The sequence below is a fragment of the Cibotium barometz genome, chromosome 28 (assembly GCF_041138505.1).
Source record: "Cibotium barometz isolate CiBa-2024 chromosome 28, ASM4113850v1, whole genome shotgun sequence".
NCBI lineage: Eukaryota > Viridiplantae > Streptophyta > Polypodiopsida > Cyatheales > Cibotiaceae > Cibotium > Cibotium barometz.
In genome coordinates this window covers 20,597,742-20,624,237 of record NC_141073.1, presented here as the reverse complement: position 1 = coordinate 20,624,237, position 26,496 = coordinate 20,597,742, and the positions used below count along the sequence as shown (strand labels likewise).

The 26,496-nt window shown below is 46.5% G+C and overlaps 1 protein-coding gene across 16 annotated transcripts in view; it reads left to right on the top strand.

Annotated features, from left to right (window-relative positions):
- LOC147622635 (regulatory-associated protein of TOR 1-like) overlaps positions 1 to 26,496 on the top strand; it is a 107,187-nt gene that overhangs the window by 24,140 nt on the left and 56,551 nt on the right. For 10 of the 16 annotated variants that reach the window (XR_015269458.1, XR_015269459.1, XR_015269461.1 and 7 more), the window contains exons 3-18: positions 8,034 to 8,136; positions 8,298 to 8,380; positions 8,499 to 8,663; positions 8,814 to 8,930; positions 9,036 to 9,202; positions 14,149 to 14,303; positions 14,385 to 14,529; positions 14,697 to 14,772; positions 16,487 to 16,588; positions 20,050 to 20,133; positions 20,216 to 20,326; positions 20,464 to 20,817; positions 20,899 to 21,088; positions 21,177 to 21,692; positions 21,883 to 22,215; positions 22,349 to 22,472. Coding sequence is in view for 12 of the 16 variants with exons in the window: in XM_086822171.1 (XP_086678297.1) it covers positions 8,034 to 8,136; positions 8,298 to 8,380; positions 8,499 to 8,663; positions 8,814 to 8,930; positions 9,036 to 9,202; positions 14,149 to 14,303; positions 14,385 to 14,529; positions 14,697 to 14,772; positions 16,487 to 16,588; positions 20,050 to 20,133; positions 20,216 to 20,326; positions 20,464 to 20,817; positions 20,899 to 21,088; positions 21,177 to 21,692; positions 21,883 to 22,215; positions 22,349 to 22,472 (2,825 nt within the window). In the remaining 4 variants the exon portion in view is untranslated. Of the gene's footprint in view, positions 1 to 8,033; positions 8,137 to 8,297; positions 8,381 to 8,498; positions 8,664 to 8,813; positions 8,931 to 9,035; positions 9,203 to 14,148; positions 14,304 to 14,384; positions 14,530 to 14,696; positions 14,773 to 16,486; positions 16,589 to 20,049; positions 20,134 to 20,215; positions 20,327 to 20,463; positions 20,818 to 20,898; positions 21,089 to 21,176; positions 21,693 to 21,882; positions 22,216 to 22,348; positions 22,473 to 22,741; positions 22,830 to 26,496 lie in introns of all 16 variants that reach the window. The other 6 variants (XR_015269460.1, XM_086822175.1, XM_086822170.1 and 3 more) reach the window with 3 other exon arrangements.

Genomic DNA, 26,496 nt, shown 5'->3' with positions numbered 1-26,496 from the left:
GGCTGTGAATGGCATGAACATGTACCCTGAGTCTGAATGAAAGCGAGCTAGCCTCTCCTGTGTCTCCATCTGGTGTCTCATTCGGATAACTGCTATCTCTCGGTGACGGAGTCGGGGTGCTCTATGTCCAGTCTGTCTAGGTCTCCTCCTGGCTCTCAATTCCTCTGCTCTCTGTGCAGTCACCCCACGTGTTATATCAGCTGGCACTGGCATAGCTCTCTGGAAGAAATCTGTGAGCTGGGACTGTCTCCCATCCCTAGTGGGAGCGGGTGTCTAGAGGAGTCTCTCTCGAGAACTATGAAGCTCTAGTAGTAGTCTGCCAAGCTGTCGCTGGTCCGAGGCCTCCATCAACTGATGTAGTGAAGAGTGCTCCTCAAACAATCTTGCATATCTATCTCTGACCCCCTGGTGGGCTCTACATCTACATACAAAGTGATCCTCAGTCTCCACCTCCTCGCGGCACAATCTGCATATCTGCTCAGCTCTAGGAACCCGTGCCGCTCTCCCAGCCTCTATCTCTAGCTGATGTGATGAGACTCGTAGCTGTCCAATAGCAACGCGAGAGCTGTGTGGCATGTATACATCCATGTACCGCGGTTGATGTATAAACCCATCCCCTGAGATGCTCATAAAGTGGTCTCTGTAGTACAGCATCTTCGGTGGTAGTGGGCTCTCTGGTGCTGTCCATGTCTCCTGTATGTAGTGCTGCCATATGTCCTGTCTCATCACTCTGTTCCTCTCATTGAGAGAGAGGTAACCCCGTGGAGCAGACTGATCATACTGAAAAGGTGGCAACCGCTCAATGTCTATACCATGATGTGAGAACCACTGTAGCATCTGTGCATACCAAGATCCAGTGTGTCCAGCCTCGGCCAGCTGTCTGGATGCCTCAAAAGCTCGGCGGGATAATCTCTCCATGGGCATCTCCCTCATCCTGTATATAAAGGAGATCGTCTGGAACAATGCCTCCACTGCCATAGGTGGTGCAGCAAACTCAGCTCGAACAATGTCGTGCGGGACGGATGGTTTGCTGCGTATCATCCTCGAGAGCATCAAGATCTGTGGTCTCTCCAGCTGTACCCATGTGGAGGCTGCAAGCCCTGGTGCCCAAACCGCTGCTGCATACATCAAGGCTGGTGTCACTAATGTATCAAAGAGCCACCCCTTCGTGCGGGGTTCCTGAAAATGTGCCTGATAACACTGACGCTCAAGGCGAGCAAGAGCTGCATACCCCCGGGTCACTATGTCTCGGACTACCTGAGCCATGGAGAAGCGTCCAGCTGCAGTAAATGTGATGCCAAGGTAAACATAAGAGCTCACCACCTCGACCCGCCCTCCTGCTAATGTGCGAGTAGTGTGGCTCCTGACTGCGGGTGAAGTGTGGAAGATCATAACCTTGGTTTTCCCAAGGGTCACTGTGAGCCCCTGCTGTGCGCAGAAGTCATCAAGAGCCACAAGGTGTCTTTGAAGCCCAACCTGCGTGTCAGATACCAAGACGATGTCATCAGCATAAAGCATAACATGGACAGTAATACCTGATAGCTCAACCCCAGAGCCTCCTCCCTGTGTGATGTAATCGACCACCTCATCAATATAGAGCCCAAAGAGCGTGGGGGAGAGCGGGCACCCCTGCTTCACACCAATGGTGCTAGCAACTATGTCGGACAAGCCTCCTGGGCATCGGACTCTCCCAAAGACCTGCTCATATAGCCTGTATATGCCCCACATCATGTCTGAAGGTATGCCTAGTGTCTGTAGTCGCCGAAAGAGGCGCTCTCTGGGAACAGTATCAAATGCCTTGCGGAAATCCACAAAGCAACAATAGAGCCGTTGCCTCCGTGCCTTGGCCTGATCAATCAGGCACCTCAATGTAAAAATGTGGTCGATGGTCGAGAAGGCTCGACGGAAGCCTGCCTGGCTTGCTGCTCTCAATCCCCCAACCTCTGCATGAGTGCTCAGCTCTGCCTCCAAAACTGCCCCGTATAGTTTGGCCAATATATGGCCAATCATGATGGTCCTGTAGTTCCCGGGGTCTAGTGCTTTATGGATCGGCACAATAGTGTGCATCGTCCACTCAGCCGGAAACCCCTCTGACAGAGCTCTGTTGAAGAGATGAGCAAGAAATGGTGCCAATGTATCAATAGCATAGATGAGATGCTCTCCCTGTAATCCTGTATGATCTGTCGCCCGTCCATGTTGGAGTCGGCATATGGCCCTCCTAACCATAGGTGGGGTGAAGAAGGTGGAGACTGTGGAGCATGGCTCTGTGGGCTGTGGTATAGGGGGCTGTGCAGGCACATCATAAAGTCTCTCTGCATATGTCTGCCAGGTCTGAGGATCGGCAATAGGTGTGGGAGGACGGGGCTCTCTGAGTCTCCTCCAAGCAGTAGCAGCATCTCTGCTCATGAGCATGTGATATGTGTCCCAGTAGTGAGCCTCCTCATAAGCTCGCCGCTTACGGCGGGTGAGAGTATGCATCCTCCTGCGTGCCTGCCTTCGGGTGATCTCCCCGCGAGCCCTCTGCACTCGGAGACTGCGGTAAAGGTTTCTGCACTCATCATCATACCATCGGTTCTGGGGCATGCTCCCAGATGTGGGTGGCCGTCCTGTCTGTATGTGGTATGGGAAACTCCTCGCGGCTGCGGAGTGAAGTACATGTGAGAGCTGGGAGGTGAGCATGGCCATGGGTGCCGATGGATCTAAGGCAAATAGCTGATCATGAACATGATAGTCGTACACCTCGGCTAGGTTCTGAGTGAAGTGAAAAATAGTGCGTGGTGGCTGTATGATGGGTGGGTGGGTCTCCAATAAGCTCCTGAAAGTGAGGGATAGGTATGTATGATCCGCCCTAATGGGGCATGGTGGTATGGTGAAGTGAGACACCATATCTGCTGCCTCCCGGGATCCCATCACATAATCCACTGTACTACTGCCGCCTCCCACTGGAAAGCAAGTCAATCCACCTGAATCTGGCCACTGAATCATCCCATTATAAATAACGAGATGGTGTCGGGCCCCAAGCTCCAGCAGATGTTGCCCATATCCAGTGCTGTCAGCTCCTCCATTAGCGGAGATCCGAGTGGTCCCTGTATCCTCTGTAGCTAGCGGCTCTAGTCTCAGGGGATCCTCAAAGTCATAGATCTCGCACTGTCTGCTCTGAGTCCGTGCATTGAAGTCCCCCATCAAGAAGACCTCTCCCAGTGTCGAATAGTGTAAGATCTCCTCAGATAAGACAGAGTATGGAGACTCACTAGCCTCTCCTCCACCCGGCTCCTCGGTGGTGACAAACTGCGACCCCTTCGGAGGAAAGTAGCAAAGGGCGATATAAATCCATCTGGTCGCCGAGAGGCGTAAGCTAATCCACATGTATCTCGCCTCCGAGTCTCGTGCTACGACTCGAAGCCGACTCCCACTGATAACCCTCAACCCGTGGTAAGCCCCTCTCCGGGCTCTCATGTGTCTCTGTCATCAAGATGATATCCCGGCCCTCCATCACCTCCTCAAGTCTCCTTGGATGTGTCCATAGGACTCCATTACAGTTCCAGATTGCTATGTGTATCTCTCTGCCCTCATGTTGTTTCCTCTGTGTCTCATAGGCCAGATGGCGCTATTCGACCCTCTTCCCATCAATGTAGATGTGACCATCCCTATAATGTGCCTTCTTCCCTTCTTTGCGTGCCGCCTTGATCTTCGGCATGCATAATCTTCTATGCTCCAGTTGCATCCATGTGAGGTCATCATCGAAGTAGATGGGGTCCCCTGGCAAGCTCCTCAAGATAGCCCGTCTTCTCATAAAGCTCATCCTACTCTCCTCGTCCGGGAACTGTAGCACTAAGGCCTTGCCTTTGGTGGAGTCCTTTGGGGTTGTCCTCCATACTCTAGTGAATGGGAGCGGCTCATTCTCCTTTAGTCCTAGCTTGGTACGTAGGTTCCGCCCGTCAATCTCGGGCGTGGAGGTAGTGCTCTCTGGTATCCCTGTGACTCGGATGTTGAGGCGCCGGATCCGTCGCATCTTCTCTTCATCAAGAGTAGACTGCATCATGTGTACATCTTCTTGTACCTCCTTCTTGATGTTCTTCTTCATCACTTGTACATCTTCTTGCACCTCCTTTTTGATGTTCTTCTTCATCACTTCTACCCATCCTTCGCGGAGAGAGAGAGAGAGAGATTTTATTAACGTCTTCCAAAAGACCGAACTCGGCCTATGAGACAAATCGGAGTACCTGTATGGGGTATCCTCTGTCATCCCAACAAAATGAAAAAGTACTGAACAAAAAAAAGCTGAATCTGGGTGTGCAGGGGATGGAGCTCTACTACTAGGAGAATGCAGAGCTATATGCATGGAGTATACAATCATGATATGCAACCTAGCTAGCTCCATCCTGTACCATACTGGGGGTATAAAATGGTATACATCAGTGAAGGGGGTGTCCACAGCTCCCTGAAGAACATGCCTGGGTGTGCTCTGAAGCGAGCCAGTCGCTCCGCATCCTCTCTGTGAAACTGAGCTCTGATCTCTGTCATCTCTCTCTGGTATAGGCGTGGTGTCCGAAAGCCAGGTGTCCTCTGTTTCCTGTTGGCTCTAAGTGTCTTTGCTCTCTGGAGAGTAATTCCCTGCCGTGTAGGGGCTGGGAGGGAGATGGATCTCTGAAAAAATGTAGTAATCTGTGTCTGTCGCCCTTCCTCTGGAGCTGTCTGAGCCTGTAATAATGTCTCTTTGTGGCGCTGTATGTCTAGAATGTATCTCCCGAGTATGTGCTGGTCTGCTGCCTCAAAGATCTGGCGTAGGGAATGTGGCTCTCTGAATAAAATGGGATATCTCTCTCTGATGGCTGTATATGGTCTGCATCTGCATACATAATGCTCCTCACTCTCCACCTCCTCTCTGCACAATCTGCATACCCTCTCCTCTCAGGGGATCCGTGCTGCTCTGCCAGTCTCAATCTCCAATCGGTGTGATGAGACTCTGAGCTGACGAATAGCCACTCGGGAGCCGTGTGGTAAAAAGCCCTCCATGTATCTAGGCCTCTCTATAAATCCATCATCAGTGATACTCATGAAGTGATCTCTGTAGTATAGCATCTTTTGTGGAAGGCTGTGTAGGCGATATCCATGTCTCGTGTATAGAGCTATCATAGATCCTGTCTCAATACTCTGTTCCTCTCACTATGAGAGAGACGGATATGTGGTGCATCCCTGTCATACTGGAATGGTGGTAGATGATCCATGTCTAGGCCATGCTGTGAGAACCAATGTGTGACCTGTGCATATCATCAGCATAGAGCATAATATGTACTGAAGTACCTGCTAAATCAACTCCATCTCCGCCTCCCCGTGTAATGAAGTCAGCCACCTCATCAATGTATAACCCAAATAGCGTGGGGGAAAGTGGGCATCCTTGCTTCACACCAATGGTGCTAGCAATAGTCTCCGACATACCTCCTGGACATCTGACTCGCCCAAAAACCTGCTCATATAATGCATAGATGCCCCATGTCATATCTGCTGGTATGCCAAGAGACTGCAAGCGCTGAAAGAACCTCTCTCGTGGTACTGTGTCAAATGCCTTGCCGAAATCCACAAAGCAGCAATAGAGCTTTCTCTTCCTCACTTTGGCCTGATTAATCATACATCTCAAAGTGAATACATGGTCAGTGGTAGAGAAAGCTCTCCTGAAGCCTGCCTGCCCTGATGAGCGTAAACCTGCTCGCTCAGCATATAAGCTAAGCTCTTGCTCCAGCACTGCACCATAGAGTTTGGCCAGCACGTGGCCAACCATAACCGTCCTGTAGTTGCTTGGATCGAGCATATCTCCTGTTTTGTGAATCGGCACAATGGTGTGCATCGTCCACTCCGCAGGCAAACCCTCTGCTAGTGCCCTGTTAAACAGGTGTGCAAGAAAAGGAGCTAAAGAATCTACTACATATATGAGATGCTCACCCTGCAAGCCCATATGGTCGGCGGCCCGTCCATGCTGTAGGCGGCGGATAGCTTCCTGTACCATCGAGTGGGTAAAGAAGCTAGCTGTGGTAGGTTGAGGCTCCTGTGGCTGAGGTATAGGTGGCTGCTGTGGGGCATGGTATAGACCCTCTGCATATGTGTGCCATGTCTGCGGGTCTGCAATAGGTGTCGGGGTCCGGGGCTCTCTGAAGTGCCGCCATGAGACAGGGCTATCTCTACATGAAGAAATGAAAGATCTCTAGCTCCTGTATCTCTGCGAAGGCCCGCCTTTTGCGGCGAGTAAGTCTCCTCATCTCTCTCCTCGACTCCTGCTCTGTGATGGCTCCCAAGGCTCTCTGTATGCGGAGCCGTGAGTTAGGGCTCTGCACTCGTCATCATACCATCTGTTCTAGGGCATAGTCCCAGGTCTCGCAGGCTCTCCTGAGTGTACACGATGTGGGAAGCTTTGTAATGCAGCCGTGTGTAGGAGTGATGCCAGCTGGGCTGTAAGAGGGAGAAGAGTACACAGTATACCCACTGTAGGGCCCACCATGAATGGTGTATTTGCTTTTATTAGAATGATGCAAAACTGAAATAAAAGACTGAACCTGGACCTTCTTGGCTAAGATAGATCTCTGCCCTTGACCTTCAATCCTTCACCCCTTCTGCGTTAGCTTTTCCTTGGCTGTCCTAGCCCTTTGTTCAGCTTCAGCACTTGGTGAATGATGAGAAATGAACTGATTTATGTCTTGGGTATTTATAGCATCCCCTAGGATACTAGTCGGCTGGTTTACAGCAGTCGGCTGTCTTAAAGTTGCTCCACGACTGGTAAAATCAGCATTAAATGCTTAAAAATGCTGCGCATCACTTAAGGGTGCTGGCCACCATGCACATAAACTACTGGCTGCTGGGCAGCCTGTGTGGGCTGCCCCACACCTGGTCTGCAGTCCCCTAGGGGCTGCGTAACCAGTTGGCTACCTGTCCAAGAGCCCTAGGGCTGTCCTACAGCCCTTCCATGGCCATCCCATGGCTGGTGGGTACAGCCAAGGCCTTCTTGGCCCCTATGGGGGTGGTTCACCTTCCCCATGCCCACATCTGTCCTTGGGGTAGCGCTATGGGCTGGCCCCTTTCCAATATGCAAAGTTCAAACCCTAAGTGTCTACACAGTGATCTGGTATCCAGTATCATACTAGATACATAGAACCACTGACAGCACTGTTTCATGTGCAGGACAATGCACACATGACCTTGGACGCATGTGCAAGACAATGCACACCTGACCTTGGACGATTGGAATGGAACCCTGGCTGACGCGTCCCGGACTGGGCTCACATGGGACTAGTTTTCCATCCCAGATCCTGCTGCTTCTGTAAAGATATGTCTACGTGGCATCCAAGTGCGGGATGCACGTGACAAAAAGCTGCCCCTTACCTTCCATCTTTCCTGCCCGTTGAGAAATCTGGCAAGTAGGGATGAACTAAAGGGTAGAATTGTTGCACTCATCTAATGGGAGACTCTAGTGCCCAAAGGCAAAGGCCTGTGAGAAAATGTAGGCTAAGAAAAAATTGAGGCAATTCGACATCAATGGCAGCCAAGAAACGGCATAGAAGACATGACCATCCTTTATAGATTAGGGTTCATTTGACCACATTGTAAAAAATAAATCTCTTTAGGTTTGAAAATGTTAAAGAAATTTATTGGAATCAAGTGTGTGCTGTTACAAAGGTTCCTCAACTACCAAAATACACTCTCAACTACTAGCTTTTTTCTTTAGGATTATGGGTTGAATTTGATATATATATTAGAATAGCTAAAATTTCTGTTTTGTCTCGAGAGTCCAGCCTTTTCTAGATCTATGCAAGAAATCAATGTTAAGCATCCCCGTGGTCTTCTTGATGGGAATGTTTTGTTTCAATACTATTTCAAGAACGACTTGAGGAATTCAATATTTTATTCTTGTTTGTATGGTGCTTTTGTGCTTTAATGGGGCTTGTTGCTTTAAATCAGCTGTGCTTTCATCTCATAGTATCAGTTTATTCTTAAACTCAGATGATTTTGAAGGTTGGTCTAAGAGGTATTTTACTTTGTTGCAGATGAAGACAGGCTGTGTGGCATTAGTGTTGTGTCTCAATATTGGCGTGGATCCACCAGATGCGATAAGAATATCTCCCTGTGCAAGAACAGAATGCTGGATTGGTAGGTGTATAACTGTACGTCTTTCATTTAATCTATTACCTACATCTTTGTGCAGGTACTTCATGTTTTATAGGCACACCAGCTTCAAAAGCTCTTTATTTTATTGCAAGGTTTTGCCGCGCATTGTCATATCAAAATAATTTCTTTCTTGTTCGCTACAGATCCTTTCTCAATTCCCTCTCAAAAAGCTCTGGAGGCCATTGGAAGAACTTTGCAAGTGCAGTATGAGCGATGGCAGCCTAAGGTATACTAACCTCACAGGCATCCGTTTATGTGGTATTGTTGTTTTTGGAAGTGTGGGTTTGTTGAAAAATTGCTCGTTTATGTTGTATGTAAAATTGCTTGTGTATGCTGTATGTTAGGCCCCTCCGCTGTACAGAATGGAGCTTGACCCGACAGTTGAGGCAGTAAAAAAGCTGTGCTTGCGGTCCCGGGAGAGTGCCAAATCAGACCGTGTATTGTTTCACTACAACGGGCACGGAGTCCCAAAGCCTACACTGGATGGACAGATTTGGGTGTTTAACAAGGTTTAGCATTGTGAAATCAGATACTAAAGAGAAGAACTTGCTTAGACTTTCAATGATCTCATAATCTGAACCTTGTTGACTTCATGCCTTAATTTTAACCTTTGTTAATTATCAGCTTGTTTATAAACATGGTTTGCTTGCATTTTTCAGAGCTGTACACAGTATATACCCCTATCTTTTTATGATCTGGAGTCTTGGCTGGGGATGCCTGCCCTTTATGTGTTTGACTGTTCAGCTGCAGGCGTGATCTTGAAAAAGTTTTGTGAGGTGAACTTTGTGTCTGTACTAGCAATCTGAAGCAGTTTAAACCTATTGAAACAATACGGTGGCATTGGTGTCAGCAGTCTGACCATCTACAATTCTATCCTGCAGCAGCCAGAATGGGCTTTTAGTGGCTCCTCTGCTTCTGCTTCTGCTTCGAGAAGTTGTATCTTACTAGCAGCTTGCGGATCACAAGAAGTTCTACCTCAACACACAGACCTACCAGCTGATATTTTTACTTCTTGTCTTACAACACCAATCAAGGTTGCTTTGAAATGGTAAGGCTTGCTTTTCAACATCGTCAAAGGCATATCTTATTTTATGTCATTATCAAAAAACAAATTGAGCAGGTAGAGATACAATGATGTGTGTATAGATGTTCTGCATTTAAGTAAGTTGCACGTATGGAAGGACATGGAAATAATGGAGGAAAGTTTGTTTTGCTCTATGTCAGAGTGGGTGATAATCATAGGCTTTATGACAATGTATGTACCATAGTAGCCAGGAGTTTCATAAAAAAGGTTTTTGAAACGCGTTTCGAAACGTTTCGAAACGTTTCATTGCCCGACCCAAAAGTATGAAACGGGAGGGGTACCTGGGGGGGGGGGGGGATCTTATAGACTTAAAAATGTGTAAATAAAAGCAAACATTGCAATTTGAAGTTTGATTTACGAATCACGATATCATATCAATATTTGACATCATGATTCATGACATGTCAACCTTGGCCCCTGGATACCGAATTTAACAACTTACAAGCAACCAAATGACAATAAGATTGTCTAAATAGTAAAGACCAAAGAGTGGCAATTCATAAAATCATAAATGTGACATGAGCCATGGGCCATGGCCAAAGCAGCTGAGAGTCTGGCACATGTGACACATGTGGTACATAAAAAAACCGACATAAAAGATAATAGCTACAACTGTCAACAATGTCTAATGTCAACATGAGACATGAGTCATGACCATAAATCATAAATGAAGTTGTAAAAAAACGAGAATGAGAGAGAGAGAGAGAGAGAGAGAAAGAAAGAAAGAGAGAGAGAGAGAGAGAGAGAGAGAGAGAGAGAGAGAGGTAAAACCTGCTAGTTGCAAGGCTGTAGCAAACACGCACGCACGCTCTCTCTCTCTCTGTGAAACTCGCACGTAAGCTCTCTCTCTCTGAAACGCGTGCGCAAGGCTGAAAAAGGCCCAAATTTTGAGCCGTACGTTTTCAAACGGCAAAAATCCCCAATTTTGACATTAAAAAAAAATAAGCATAAAAAACTCGTTTCAAATTTAACGAAACGTTTCGAAACGTTTCGTACTTCAGTGGGGATGCGAAACGCGTTTCATTGCTACTATGGTATGTACCAATCTTGCTGGCGGACAAAGAACTTTTACTTGATACAATCCAGTTGACCTTTAATGGACGTGAGGCTTCTCCAAAGCATAGTGAATGATGGAGTTAATGTTTGTTGCAACCTGCAATTGGTTTCTAAATTGTAAAGGCCATGCATCAATCTGTGTGTGGACTTGTTGTCCAATCCAATGGTGCATGGTTGCTATCTTCTTGCTTGGTGTTCATAATCTTGTGGAATGGCTGGGCAAACATTGGCTGAGAGCTGGATTACTGGCAATGTAGTGGTAATTGGGCACAATTTTGTGCTACCATCTGGATAGCTTCATCCTTGATGGTAGTGTTTCCTTGGTGTGGGTTTGGTAATGATGTTGCATTCGTCTACCTCTCCTCATGCAATGAAGCAGGTGCAGTGGGATTTCAATGTGCATTGATGTAGTATCCTGTGCCAAACTTATTGTGTAGTAGATTCATTTTGAGGGATTACCGGGATCTTAACAGGATAGCAGATTTGGAGGGCTAGATGTACAGATGTTATTTATGGCACTTAGTAGGAAATTTTTCTCCAACTGGCTGATGCAATCCACTCCTTCTTTATCGGGAATGAAATTTAGGGTAAGTCCAAATAAGCAGAGGTTAGATGGAATGTTTTTTTGAATATCCAGCAGTACAGGCAAGATCAGTTAGGGGTATGCCGTGCTAGTATATGCTTGGAGAGACAATTCTTTCAAGCACACTTCCAACAGGTCGGAACAAAGTCTTTTGACTCACTAGTTAGACCAGAAGCCATTATGGAGCACCGTTTTGGGCTGTAGATCTCACATCATGGGACTGGAGTTCAATAGAGACTACAAGTCATGATGCTCTCACAAGTTACAACTTATATGCAGCTAAGTGTCCATTTGCAGTGCATCCTTCTGGCAGAGTTTGCAGCCCACCCTCCTCATATAGATGACTCATTTCAGCTGGTTACATATGGAGGGTGCACGAGTTTGGAAACGACGCATGGTAGATTACTTCTGTGGCTAGCCTTGTGCTCATCCATGCATCTTTTTTTCCCTCCAAGAAAAGATCCTTCAATCGGTAAAAACAAAACCTTCTTCCCAGAAGCAGATTACAACCCTCTAAGAGGTAGAAATGGAAGAAAATAGGGACCCGGGGGGGGGGTGCCTCCATGGTTGGCCACTCTTGGAGGGGGACCACATACTTGGGGGAGCACATACTGACACTATATCTCAATGTGCTTTGTGAGCATGAAACATTGGGTTCTTGGCAATTGGCATGCAAGAATGCCCAACAAAAGTAAATTACACATGGTGGCCAAGAGAACTTGGTTACACCCTGAATGCCAAGGATAGCCTCGTTGAGCTTTAGTAGGGAAGCGTTCCTCTGACTGAATGCATAAGAGGAGGGGGGGAAATCTGTTGTTTTGGGGTGGTGTTGTTTCTCATGAGACATCCTAGATACCGAGCCGTAATGCCTGTGGGCATCCACTAAAATACATGCACTTGAGGCGAGGCCAAACTCCTTAATTGCCCTGGCAAACCGTCGGAGATGTCCTTTCAAACCGGAAAGGTGTTATCTGCAAACTGAGCGTTTAGGAGCTCCTCCAAGGTGCGGCTGGGGGGTCATTTTCAGAACACAAGAAGCTACTCATGGCCTCTGCGACGCAGAGGAAAACGAAGGGTGCCGATGGGCAGCCGTGATGCACCGAGCAGGATATGGGGAATCTTTCATCCCTCATCCCCCTGAACGAGAACCTAGTTGTCAGCTGATGAGTAGAGAGCTGAAACCACCCTGATCCATGCTGCTGAAAATCCCAGATCGAATGGACACACAGATAAGTTTTACCTTGGATAGGAGCATCCTAGATAACATCTCCACTGTTTGGGAAGCCACTACTACGGCTCAGATCCATCGGAGATCCTTCTCCTCAATTTCAAGGAGGCTTGTGACAGAGTTGACTTGTCCTTCAAGGGTACCATCTTGCAGACGCATGTAAAACTGGCTATATGAACTGTTAGCACATTCATCCCCAATTTTTGCCCATTTCTGGTGTCCTTCTGGTCCCTTTTGCATGGCCCTTGATTGTGGGCTGGCCACCCTTATTCTATAAATTTTTTTGGGATTTTTCCTAGCCTGGATGGTTTTTTCCTAGTCGGCTAGTTCTGTCCTTCAGTCGGCTAGGTTCATTAGCTCCAATCGGCCAGCACTATTCACCTATAAATAGGTGGGCTGGCCTCTCACCTTTTCATCTTGTCTTGTCTATCTTTTTCTCCCTCACTTATGAGACTGCTTGTGTCTCTTGCTTGGGGCTGTATTGCTTCAATATATTCAGCATAGTTGCTCCATATCTCTCGCTTTTACACTCTCTATTCAGCACACCCTAGTGCTCTTTTGCTTCCGCTCTGTGCACTCTTTCATGGTATCATCGCTCCTGGTTCAGCGATTCCATTTGCTGCCCCAGATTTAGCGCTATTTGCAGTCCCTTAACCTTTGCGTTTTTCTCAGATTTGCAGCTTTCTTCTTCCTGCGTTTTCTGGACAGCTTTTGCTGGTTGTTCTCCTTCAGTTTGGCTTCATCGCTTGCGGCCAGAAGTTAACTATTCATCAACGTTTTTATTCCACGTGGAGTTTGGATCTAGGTGGCCTGTATTTTCAGGACTGCAGCCCCTTCTTTGGCTGCGTTTCCCTCTCCGGTGGTCATTCCCTTGTGTAGAGGGGGATTGTGGCAGTTTGGGCTTTCGTGGCACCCTTGGTACCCGTGGAGGACACTTCTTCTTATGAGATTGTGCGTTTTTTCTTGAGGAGAGCCCAAGCTACTGTCCTTGTTGATGCCTTTCCCTCTTGCACCCTCTTACAGCATATTCCCAGGCCTTGTGTGGCTGCCTTTTCTCTCTATATCAAATCTGCAGATTTTGCTTCCCTCTTCTGGTGGCCTCAAGGTTGGAGGTACAGTTGACAGAAGCTTCTGCGTTTTTTGCTGCAGGAGGATTTTCGGGTGCTGTCCAGCCTCTTAGGGCTGCGTTTTGGTGAGAGGAAGGGACCTACATCAGCGTTTTTTGATTTGGACAGTTTCTTATGAGGGTTGGTCCTATTGGTTGGATCAATGATGACAACTTCAAATTTGGCTCCCGTACCACTTTCTTGTTATTTCCTAGATAAGGCAGGCAAGTTGGATGGTGGTAACTTTCAGTCATGGAAGTTGCAGGTTACTTCTATTCTCAGGGAGTATGGTTTGATGGAGTTTCTCTCGTACAAGAATCGGTGCTTGCCGGACCTTGCCTCTGCGGACGATGTGTGTCGGTGGAGGAAGACTGACGGACAGATCTATGGCTTTCTCCTCTTGAATTGTCAGGATTCGATTCTTCGACACTTCATCTATGCTCCTGATGATGCTTCTACTTTCTATGTGTGGCAGTTGCTTTGTGACTTGTATGGTGATGCCAATGATCGGTAGATAGTTTCTACTTCTGGGTGCTATGTAGCCAGTGATCTTATGGATACTTCTTTTGGAGATGTTCTTGCAGTGAAGGATAGTGGGCTAGTTTTGCTCACTACATCTGAGGAGTTTGTTTCTCCTGTTGCCTTGCCTTCAGTTTCTGTGTATACTTCTCCTTGCCAGCATTATAGCTTTCCAATGCGGTTCTTCCCACCTTCCCCCTTTGATGTAGCTCCCTCCAAGAGCTGCCAGCCATGGAGGGATCCCCCCCTTGTATTGTGATGTTTTGTATATGTTACCCCCTCAGAGGGTTGTAGTCCATTCTTGAACGGACGTTTTCGTTTCTTACCATAAGAAGGATCTCCTCTTGGGAAGAAAAAAGGATGTGTATGGTCATAAGAATTTAAGGAGTGAATTTAATCTTGATGACTTGATACGTAGGTTTTGCAGAAAGTCACTTCTCGAAGCTTCTGTGGATCCTGATCTTATTGACAAGATCCCAGGAAGGCAAGATGATCGTAAAACTCCTTTAGGGGAGTTGAACTGGATTTTTACAGCAGTCACCGATACCATTGCATGGAACGTTCTTCCCCCAGGTATAGACTAGTGTCATGCTCCTTCTTCTGCTTCTTGTGTCAGGTTAAGTAAACGCTTGGATCTTATGCTACTTATTGCAGAACTGTTCCAGCGGTTGTTTCGTCAAGATCTTCTTGTGGCAAGTTTGTTCCGGAATTTTCTTCTTGCTGAGAGGGTAATGCGTTCTGCAAATTGCACACCTCAGTCTTACCCCATGATACCACGGACGCATCAACATCCTATGTGGTAAGATTTCAAGAAGAATAAAAATTCTACAAACGACGTGCTTCAAGTGCACTTCTAAGTAGTGCTTGCTTCACATTTCAACCAATTTTTGCATGTGATAGGGGACTGCTAGTTGATAAGGAGAAATAAAAGAATCTCTGTATTGTTTTCGTTTTTGGGTTTTCCAGGCGTGCTTGGGATATGGCTGTTGAGACGTGCCTTGCTCAATTTCCTGCAATAGTCAATAATCTGGCTGAATTCAAGGTAACTATCTGTCAAGGAAGAATTGTAGATTGGTATAGTATCTGGACCTTACAAAATTGCATTGTCTTATTATTCAAACCATTTTGGACATTTGTCAGAAGTCATTAAGAGGAGACTTTTAAAATACACTCACTGCCATCGAAGCCAAACTATCTTTGCCATAGAGATTGAAAGAAAAGGGCTATTCTCCCAAAACACTCTGGAAAGCAGTTCGTTTGGCATTTTCCCACCTGGAAACACCTTGTATGCCACTACTTATAGAGGAGAGCACATTAGAGATGTCAGACCAATTAACAGAAAGGGCGTGCATATGAAAAGTTTGTGTACCCTCAGTGGCCAACATGTGTAAGCTAGTTTGTGTACCCTTTTTGGCTTAGGTGCACCTAGATATTGGGCCAAAGTCCTCCGGAAGGAGGCAGTGAAATCTCCCCCCAATCTGACAATACAATCGGCACCTGCAGATGTAATGCTCCTCCGTATAGATCTCCAGACTGTAGATGTTACATATCCTGTTAATGCACTCTGTCCTCTCAGTTTCTACCCTGAGGCAGTGGAATGACTCTTGGATCTGCCCAATAGCAATCCGCATGGCATGAGGCGTGAATGTAAGTATCCTGGTCTCTTAATGAAACCGTCCTCCGTGCTCCGTAAAAAGAAGTCGTGCTAATATTGCATCTTCAGGGATAGCTCCGAAGGTGCAAGCCATGTGGTATGTGTGTGTAGGCGGCGGAGTTCATAACAAACGAGGTGGCTCACCTCCTTATAGGTGAGATGAAGAAACGGTTCATCCAAATTGTACTGGAAGGGTGGCAGGCGATCTATATGGAGCCCTGTGAGAGAAACCACTAAGAAACCTTCGCATACCACACCCTGTCATGCCCCTGCTCTGCTATTCGCTCTGAGAGAAAATTGAACTTATTCAGGTTACTTAGCCCAGGTAGTGGTATTGGTAGTCACAGGAGCAAGAGCAGCAGCAGCAGCTGTTCAGAGGAGCAAATCTTGGATCACATTGTGCCTTCACGCAATATGCCACTACTGGGCGATTACCTAGAGTCTTAGTTCTATCGATAGACTGGAGTCATGGATAGGAGGGTAGATAACTCTTACATTTCAGAGTGGGATTTTAGGGATTGGACTTGGAAAGGAAAAAGATCCTCCAAGGCTTGGAAATAAAAAAGTGATTCCATGATACCATGATTTTCTTCTGCGAATGCATTGAGGAGACCTGAGGTACACACTGTAAGAAGTGGGACAGTAGAACGGTTTATGGCACTGCCCTTCTAATGCTGTTATTGATAGCACAGGAAGGTGATGGCTATGATACAGAATACCGCTCTTACAATCAGAGTGACGTTTTGGAGAATGGGCTTGGAAAGAACAAATGCAAATGGATAGAAAGCAAAGAAGCTTTGAAAGATGGCGGTCAACTTGGCCTCACAGGATACATTTCTGGCACTGCCTTTCAGAAAACAGATGGAGTAGCTGATAGGAAGATGACCCTTTATCTGTGGTTTCTTGTACTTGGTGGTTTGCATGTCCATCATCTGAGATCCATTACACGTGTCTGAGATCCATTACACGTGTCTCACCTGTTTGCCCTTGTTGGAACCTTCTTGTAAATACCATTCAGTATTATAGCTTCATGACAAGATAATGGATATTCCCTTTTGCATCCACAAAATGCTGAATGATGGTTGTTTTTCTTTTTATGCAGCCAAGTGCATTTTTCACCGACCAATTGACTGCTTTTGAAGTGTGGCTTGAACATGGATCTGAAAGGAAGAGGCCACCGGAACAACTGCCCATTGTTTTACAGGTCATTTCCCTCTCAACAATGCCTTCAGTGACCTGCTGCTTAGCCTTGCAGATGTATGATATTAAACAAAAGGAGCATGCTACTGCTCTTTTCTTTGGTATAAGTCACTTTGTCACACAGGCAGTACTAGAGCCACTACAACTCCCAGGCGTCACACTGGACACTCCTGTTGCAGCATGCCAAACGTTTTGAGGCCCACGCCTGGATGACCTACATGAGGCAGCTCCAGATTTGAGAGATTCTCCAGAGACACATGATGCCCCTCCACACACAGTGGATATAGAGAGCATGTACAAGGTCACAGATGCAGCCCCGGCACAGTGACTCCCCTCGTACCTGTTATTGGTTTTTGTATTTGGGATGTAGGATGGACTGTCACCTGATTGTTTCAGCCACATGGTTGTCTTGTAATTCTTGTCTTCACATGATCCTTTTGTAAAGGTAGCTAGTTTGTTTTTCTTATTTTTCGATGACCTAGTCACTTAGATTTTTTGTAAAACTTTCTTGGTCTCATGGACCCACTGTTGGGTCTTTTGTAGACGTTAATATAATGTTCTCTCTCTCTCTCTCTCTCTCTCTCTCTCTCTCTCTCTCTTTGCGTGCTCTTCCTCTGTCCTATTGGAAGCTTTTAGTTTCCATAGGAGCATCCTTTGGCCAGGTTCTAGAGGTACCAATCCTCCCGAGCTCTCTCGCCTCAGCTTCCGCGGTTGTTACTGCCACTCTTGATGGTGTACCGGGTCCTTGTGTTTGTTCCTGATCCATCGATCACTGACGACCATATTATGCTTCAGAGACCTCACGGATCTCATTTGGGCCAAAGGATGGAGATTGCAGGCAAACCTGACCAGTGTCAGATTTATCGTCAACAGGGCCACATTGGTAGAGATTGTCCTAGATCGAGGGGCCATGCTAGGAGGTAGCATGGTCGTACCCATCAGATGCTGTCTGTAGCTGCCGAGACTCCAGTTGCTCCTTTGCCACAACAAACCACATAGCGTTGGGTTGTCGTTAGGGATGGCAGGCACCCTCGGACCCCCGTACTTGCCCCTTCACCCACACCCCTTGTGGAGCTGCCTAACCCTTATGCGGCTCTTGCATCACAGGATGTTGATCCTTCTTTGGAGGATGAGGCTTTGCAGGCACATGATTTGGATTCTTCACAGGAGGATGCTGTATTACAATTACAGAATGATTGTATCCTTGAGGATGATGTTGCGCATTCGCATTGTCATGGTTCCTCTCCAGTTTTGAGGACTAGCCCTAGCTCTTCCACGGAAAGGGAGAGAGAGGTAAGGTTTATGTGGTCAGATTTTCCCTCCCTTACCTATGCAACACGTACTTCCGTCTCTAAAGGTTGTCCTTGGTTGACCACGAGATCTGGTTGTTCCTACTTTGAGCCCTTATGAGGATTGTCTCTTGGAACATTCAAGGTCTTGGGGGTTATTTTCCGTGTCAGCGGAAACAAATCGTAAAAACCCAGCTTCATTGTGCAGTTACAGGTGGACCTATGGATGTATTGCTCTTGCAAGAGCATAATCTGGATGCTAGCTAGTGTGGGAGATCAGGCAAGCTTCTCTCGGGACACACCTTTTGGTCACCAGCTATTGGTGCCAAGGGTGGTGTCTATATCTCTGTTTCTTTATTGCTACATGCACCTCTAAATCGGATCATTGCCCAGTGGTTTTATGTATCAGAAATCCGAATTGCCATGGATCAGTACCCCATGTACGCATCCCTGATCATTTGTTTTCAAATGCAGAGCTATCACGTCGTATACTTGATATTTGGAGAGATCATGATTTCTCACAGGCCTCTCAAAGCATGGCCTTTTCTCTCTGTGATATTAGTGACTTGAATCACACATGTGCCCTGTCTAAGAGGCAAGAAGCCTTGGATTTAGAAAGGGCTATTAGACGTAGACTGGCTACGTTCCAAAAAGAGCAGGAGAAACATCCTCATGCTCAATGAGTTGCAGATTCTTTATGTATTGTTAGGGGACAACTTCATCACTCTCTTGAGCAGTGTGCGGAGTACCGTTACCATGCCCAGTAATCCTTTTGGACACTGATAGATGGGTGGCAAATGCAACAAACATTTCTTTGCTACTCACGGCCCATCTCATGCAAGAGATAGCGTCAGGCAGATGCAGGATTCACATGGCACTCTTCACTCAGATCCTCTTATGGTTAGACAGATTGCCACTGATTTCTATCGCCAGCTTCTTAGTACTAAGCCGCACTCTGATTTGAGACACAGGGCACAGAGGAAGGTTTGGAATGCATTGCCACATTTGATCACCGAGGAGATGTGTGCCGCTTTGGATGCCAATTTTTCTATGCAAGAGTTCAGTCATGCTCTTCATGCCTTACCTCATGGTAAGTGTCTAGGGGAGGATGGCCTCTCCCTTGTTTTCGTCATTACTTTTTGGGATGAGATTGGGGCTGAGATCACATTGGCTCTCCAAGAGATGTGGGACATAGGTTCTATGCCTTCTTCTCTCACTGAGGGGCTGATTTTCTTATTCCTAAGAGTGGGTATAAGACATTGATTGGCCAGTGGAGACCTATCACCTTACTTGGGACTGCATATAAGATTCTTGCTAAGGTAGTGAGCATCAGATTGCAGCCAATTTTGCAGGATGTCATTCATGATACTCAGAATGGATTCTTACACGGAACGAGCATCTTTGATAACATTTTCTCATTTTGGTCGGCCACTTGGTGCATCTCGTTATATGCACTGGTTAGGATGGGAGAGATGTGCATACACAGTTCTTGCTTGGAGGGAAACTCATATGAGGCGGATGCATGTAGTACACCAGCTAATCCTCTCGTAATCTCGTCTAGAGGGCTATGCGGGTCCAAAGCAAACAAGCCATCAGATATTGCATCTTGGTAAACCCCAGCTTTCTCACGTGTAAACTGATATCTCGGGTACCTAGGTAGATGAATTGTTGGCCCATCTCTCGGGGATCTACCTACTAGTGTGAAACTCAGGTATGCATGATCGGCTGTTATGCCAATGGGCCGACTGGAAATAGTGAAATCCTGCACATCAAGTGTCAATGAAGGAGATCCCATCAAGTAGTCCACTGTGCTTGCGCCCCCTTTAGAGTTCCAGCATATGAGAGCATCTGATCCCTGACATCTTGATAGGCCATTGTATATGACCAACCCATGTGCACTCCTGAGTGTGAGGAAATGCCTGCTATAATCTGTAATCTCCCCCTCATCCTGTGCTGATCTTTGCAACCCTACATCCTCTGCCGTGATCTCGCAGTACATAGCCCATGAGTATCATACAGCTCTGTCTGCTCTGTGCCTGTACATGCATTAAAGTCTCGCAATAGTAATATGTCTCCTATGCTGGCAAACCTCATGATATCAGCATATAGTGGCGTAGAGAGAGAGAGCTACTTTTCTTCTTGCTTTATATGGCCCTGAAAATGATGTTGGCTGCAGGTGGTACTGAGCCAGTCTCATCGGGCTCGTGCCCTGATGCTCTTAGGAAGATTTCTTGATTTGGGGGCCTGGGCAATTGATTTGGTGAGGCTTTTAACTTGATCATCTTTGTTGTGCGTATTGTGATTCAGTGGCCTGATTCATCCGTGACATGATTTCTCTGTAGGCCCTTTCAGTTGGCATTTTCCCTTATGTATTAAAGCTGCTCCAGACCACCACTGTGGAGCTCCGGCAGATTCTTGTATTCATTTGGACAAAACTTCTCGCATTAGACAAGGTAGTTAAGGGAGTCAAACTTCTTGTATTCATCCGGACAAAATTACTTGTTTTTTCATGTTGATCGGTGAGTTGAAACCATCTTGCAATTTCTCTTTGAATATCAATTTAAAGCTTTGTACTTTCTGGTAAATCCAGTCTTGCCAGGTTGACCTTGTGGAAGATGGTCGGCACCTTTACTTTATCAGGTTTCTTGATAGTCCAGATGTCAGTGGAGAGCAACGAGCAATGTCTGCTTTTGTACTAGCAGTAATTGTTGATGGTTATCGGAGAGGGCAAGAAGCATGCATGCAGGCTGGGCTTATCAGCATTTGTCTCAAGCATGCCAAGTATTTTTCAACAGTAGAGGGATATTCAGAGCCTCTACTCTTGCAATGGGTCTGCTTGTGTATGGGGAAAATTTGGGATAATTTCCCTGATGCACAGCAGCTAGGTTTTGAAGGCAATGCTCCAGTCATCTTTATGCAACTCTTAACGGAGCCACAGCCTGAGGTATATGATACCTACTGGAGTTCCCTGTTGAATCATGTTGTCTGTACATGGTGAATGTGGTGTAAACTTTTGTTTTTGCAGGTTCGTGCTTCTGCCATCTTTGCACTGGGAACATTGATTACTTCTGGCAACATGGTATCAGGGAGTTACCCGACATCGGATGATGAAGATGAAGATTTTGAGAGGCATCAAGCAGAGCATGATATAGTTAACAGCTTATTGACAGTCCTGTTTGATGGAAGTTCTTTAGTACGATCAGAGCTTGCCATAGGTACTTGGTTAGGGTCTGTAAATATGTTATCTCACCAAGCTGGTGTCCTTTTCCTTTTGTAATCCCTTCTGTGATGGTCCATGGACAGCTCTTTCACGATTTGCAAGCAGTCACAACAAGCAATTTAGAAGGTCAGCTGCAAGTTACACACCCAGATATGCTGAAAGTTCTGTGGCGATGAAACGGAGTCTTGTTTTGAGAGTAAGCTATAAAGGTGGTGGTTTATCAATGGAACGAAATGCAATCAGTTCATTACATGGTTCTCCATTCTCAGAAAACTCATTGAAAGTGTCCAAGAATGCCATGGCTGGAACACAAACCAGAAGGGAGGGTGAAGGAGATAGTTTGTATATGCAATGCATTTCAGCTGTATTTGTTCTTGAAACAGATCCATGTGTACAAGTTGCATGCCTTGGGCGGCAAGTTCTGCAAATAATTGGTATTGAACTTCAATCTGCTACCGATGTGAGGGCTGGTTCTGGTCCAACAAGCTCCAGCTCCAGCCCGAGTCGAGGCCATCATCGTAATTCTTCAGCAGGATCAATACCACCGAACATTGTGTCTGGTTTGCCGCGATCAATGTCCTGGATTAGCTTAAATTCAGGTTTTTCACTTAAGGCCCCATCACGCATGGACTGGAATGATGTCTCTCCTTGGGTTTTTTGTGACTTGATCTCTAGTCTCTCAGTTAGTATATGCTCCTAGAGTAAGATGTTGTGAATGTGATCCACATTGGTGGTAGTCCTCCAATATTTCTGCAGTGCACTGCCATGTTAAGGATTTTGTTTTGGCAGGAAACTTGACTGCTATGTTCCGAACACCCCCTGCTAGCCCCCCTACACCAAGAAATGTTTTTGGAAATGGGATGAGGAGAGTATACTCCTTAGAGTTCAGCCCGCACATGCAGCAGACTACAGATGCTGGTTTGGCAGACGCTGCCCTCGTTGGAACCCCACAAGTTTTGAGATCTGGGGCAGTGCCTTCATCAAGTTTGTACAGTTGGAGTTGTAGCTACTTCTCACGCCCACTTATTGAGCCCTCCTGTTTTGATGATGAAGGCTCATTGTTAAGAAGACGAGAGAGAGAAAGGCTAGCACTCGATGGAATTGCCAAATGTCAGCAGTCAAGTAAGTCACACAAAATTGGCTAATCTCGAATCCTTTGTCTTGGGCATAAAGAAATCCCCTTTTTATGGAAATGCTCAGAAAGTGAAGTCATAACCTGACAAGACATGTACCTGCTTCTGATACCTGTTAACAGGTGTGACCAGGGTTAGTGATCAAGTTGCAAGCTGGGATACTGGTGCTCAATATAGCGTGGAAGCTGTTATGCTGCATCCTTTCATGCAAGTTGTTTGTTCTATTGATGAACATGAGGTCTTGAGGTGAGAATCTTTTGCATCATTTGTTGCTGACATCCTTATTTTGATTTTTGTAAAATGGAAACTTCTATGAACCATAAAATAACATACATCTAGGGTCCTTTTTTTTCCATGAAAAGGCTTCTATTAAGTATGATAAAAGCAACACAAGAGACAAGGCCCAAGGAATCAGGACAGCATCCATAGCCTTCACAGGTCTTAGTAATCCCCACCACCACAAAGAATTTGCAGTCTTTCATTCACTGACGAAGCTCTCTGCTTGGCAATCACAGATCTGGAGAAGCCCTATATCCTCAACCAAATCGCCATAAGTAGGTGTATGCACAATATCAGTACAGATGCAAGCAACGGTCCGAGAAGGTAAGACCCGAGTTTTGTCCATGGCCCCTATGCATTTGGTCCAGATGTGCTATGCTGTGATGCTGGCCACTGTCTCCGAATGAGTACCAATAGGAACATGACAAGGCCTGAAAATGGAGATTGGAAATACATCCATATGGAAAATCTCAATAATCCAGGGAGGGTAAAAAAGATAATTACTGCAAGCAGAACATGCTAGGAATACAATGATTCACGTAGCCCGAGTCTGACATGAAGGGGATTTCTCCCTCAATAGACAGGAAAGCTCTTTGTCTGTATTGGGCTGTCCTGGAAGGCTCGAAGCTTGTTCCATATGTGATGTAAGGGTATAGGTAGCCTTTGACCAGATGGTAGATACCATCAGAGTGGAAAGTGTGGAGGCCCTTTATGGCCTCAAAACAGTGTTATCTCCAGACTTGCAACACTGCAGAGTAATATATCGTAAAGGAAGGCTGGGGAACAAAGTGCCTAATGGGTGACCTACACTGTACCTCTGATTCCATATATGGGGTACATGCTTTATACCTCCAACTTCATATTTGGCAGGATCAGTTGGTTCCCTCTCATAGAAAACCCAAGGCCCAGCCTCTGTGAGTCAAGTGGCTATGCTCTGTGTGATATAAAATGGCTTCCTCCTGATACGAGACATAAGGAGTGCAATCCTCTGCTATACCTCTGGGCCTTGATACAACTGAAATGGAGCACTGAATGGACTCTGTGGCTGAGCCACATGTAAGGCAATCTGGTGTGGTACCTGTGAAAGCTTCCTGCTATTTAAACGTAGGGCACCATCCTCTATGAACTAAAACAAGAGTGCAGCCTACTGACTTCTTCTAGAGGTCCAAGCTCTCCTTCAAAAGAAAACATGAATGCCACTAGAGATGCGATAGTGATGAGGCTTCCTGTTGGGACCCAAATCAAAGACTAGAGCCATACTTGTTTATTTTTGAAAGTGCTGAAAAAATGAAATGATTTGAAAGATCCTTCGGGCATCTTTCGATCTTCATTCTCGTGGGTTCCATAGCAGATATTTCAGAGGGCAACAGCTAATAGCCAAAGTCTCCAATACAGACCAGTGATCGTATTTGAGGGGGGAGATGTGCAAACCAATGCTTCCAATGTCAGCAATAAGCCTGACTAGTAAGAGCTCTTCCTGAACTATGGGCTTACGTAGTTAAGGAAGAGCTCTTCCTTAACTATGGGGGAGCTGTGCAAACCAATGCTTCCATGCTGAGCAATAAGCCTGACTAGTAAGAGCTCTTCCGTAACTATGGGCTTACATGTCCATTCTTCTCAATCTCCATTCACTTTCAACAAAGAAGAATTCTCACCATCCAAGTTCTTGATAGTCATGGACCTTACATCCTTCTCCCTTTCCCAAGTCAAGGGGTACCTCTGTAGAGTGTGATCTTAAATGCCCCCTTCTGAAGGATCACCACCTTGCCACCACTGCCCGGGCTCTAATGATCACTTTACCCGTGACTGCCCCACCAGCACGTCTACTTCTCGTAGCACTGCTCACTCGATGGGAAGGACAGAGTCCACCATCAGCTCCTCTTATTAGTGGTGGGTGACCGGGGGAACGGGACATCACCACATGCATGGGGATAGGCCCATCCGCTGACACTCTCACAGACCACTGGAGCCCTTCTGTGTATGGATGGCCGATCGGTCCCTTGCACTTGGATGGATGGTGTCCAGTTGATTCGTGACTTTGTGGTCATCCACCTTTTAGAGGTTCATGGAGCATACTCCCTGTTATTTGACCAACCCTAGCTGCGCCGTGCGGGCGTCGGACACATTGTGGATCCTTGAGGCTCAAGGGCCACGTGAGCTGAAGTTGGAAGGAAGAATGGATCAAGGAGAGCATGGTGGCACAATCCCCACAACGCCTACACCAACCAGCCTAGATGAAGTTGAAGGCATCATGCTTTACACAGAAGATTCCGAATTGCTTAACTGGCTCCAAGCAGCATGCACCTTGGCTTGCCACATGGTGGAGATCACTCCAGTACCCCCTCCCAGTTTGCAGGCAGACATGGAAGCAAAAATAATTGAGTCCATTGGGTTGGGAGTCCATTACTGATTGACGGTGTGGCAAGAAGCTTCCTAGGATCACCTCCACCTCACCAAAGGAGGCTCCACCCCATCGACCCGAACTCGCAACCAATAGTCAACCCCCCCTCCCCCCCCCCCCCATTCCTCTTAAAGAGCTCCCTCCCACATGGCAACATGATCATTACGGCAACTTCTTGATTGACCACCCCAACATTTTTTGGGAATTTCTCCTCAGTTTCCTTCGCACATTTGTGGATAATTTCTCCAACTTTACCGGCACTTGCCTCTACTCGTGCTTGAAGCTTTCAGTGAGCAAATCTTCAAAAAGTGTCGATCATCCCACTTGTGCCTCAATCCTTTCAAAGTCCACTTCTTGGTGGTACATGGCAGCTTCCTTGGGGCCTGGGCACATTATCCCTGCACAAGGTCATGCTCCATATCCGAAAAAATCATTGCCAATCTTCTTCTCCCTCCTCCCATCAGCTTAGGGTACCCAAGTCTTTGTCGGGCACACTAGCTATCACAGGCGCTTAATCAAAATGTATGTTGACATTGCCTTGCCCCTCACCTGCCTTGTGAGCTTCTCCACACTTTCAGTAGTTGACTCTTGAGGCCACTACCTTTAACTACCTCAAGTAGCGCCTCACAGAAGCCCCTCATCCGCCTAGTGAGGTTCTCCACACACTTCTAGTAGTTGACTCTTGAGGCCACTACCTTTAACTACCTCAAGCAGCGTCTCATAGACGGCCCCTTCCTTATTCCGATCGGTCCATCATCTTCCATGTCCACACTGATGCCCATGAAACTGCAATAGGTGCTATCCTTACCAACCTAGCACAAAATTTAAGCTGGACAAGCCCATCTGCTATAGAAAAATTACAATACAATGGAGCATGAAGGCTTCGCCATTGTCTATGCCCTTCAAAACTTTCATCACTATTTGATGGGTTCCACACGTAGTAGAGGATGCTCATGTTGAACTTTTTGGTGGTCACTACCCAGGGCACATCACAATTGAATGTATATGTCACTCCGGCATACAGTGGCCCAACATGTTCAAAAACAGCAATACTCAAAGCTGCGAGATTTGCCAAAGGTGTGGACCCAAACCCACATGCCAGTCCAACGGTCCCCTACATGTCTCCCTCGCTTGGTCTCCCTTCGGAAGATGGTTAATTTGAGTCCATGGGCCCCATCAATCCATTGCTTATCCAAGCAAATCTTGCTACTTCCTTATCACTGTTGATTATGCCACCAAGTGGGTGGAAGCATAGGCCACCAAAGATGCCATTGCCTCGACAGTAGCCATATTCCTCTACGAGCACATCCTCATCCGCTTTGGTTGTCCCTTGGAGGTGACTAGTGATGGGGGCTCCCATTTCCCATTTTGTCATTGAAATCATCACCATCCTCCCAGCCAATTACAAGGTTTTCCAACGAAAACCCTATGCCTACTATTACCAAGGTTGTTAGAGGCGTCAGAGGCGTTTGGTACAAGGCGGGTATGGTACGCGCCTCAAAAGACGTTAGAGGCGTTTGTTTATATATATATATATATATATATATATATATATATATATATATAGTGAAAGTTGAGAGAGAGAGAGAG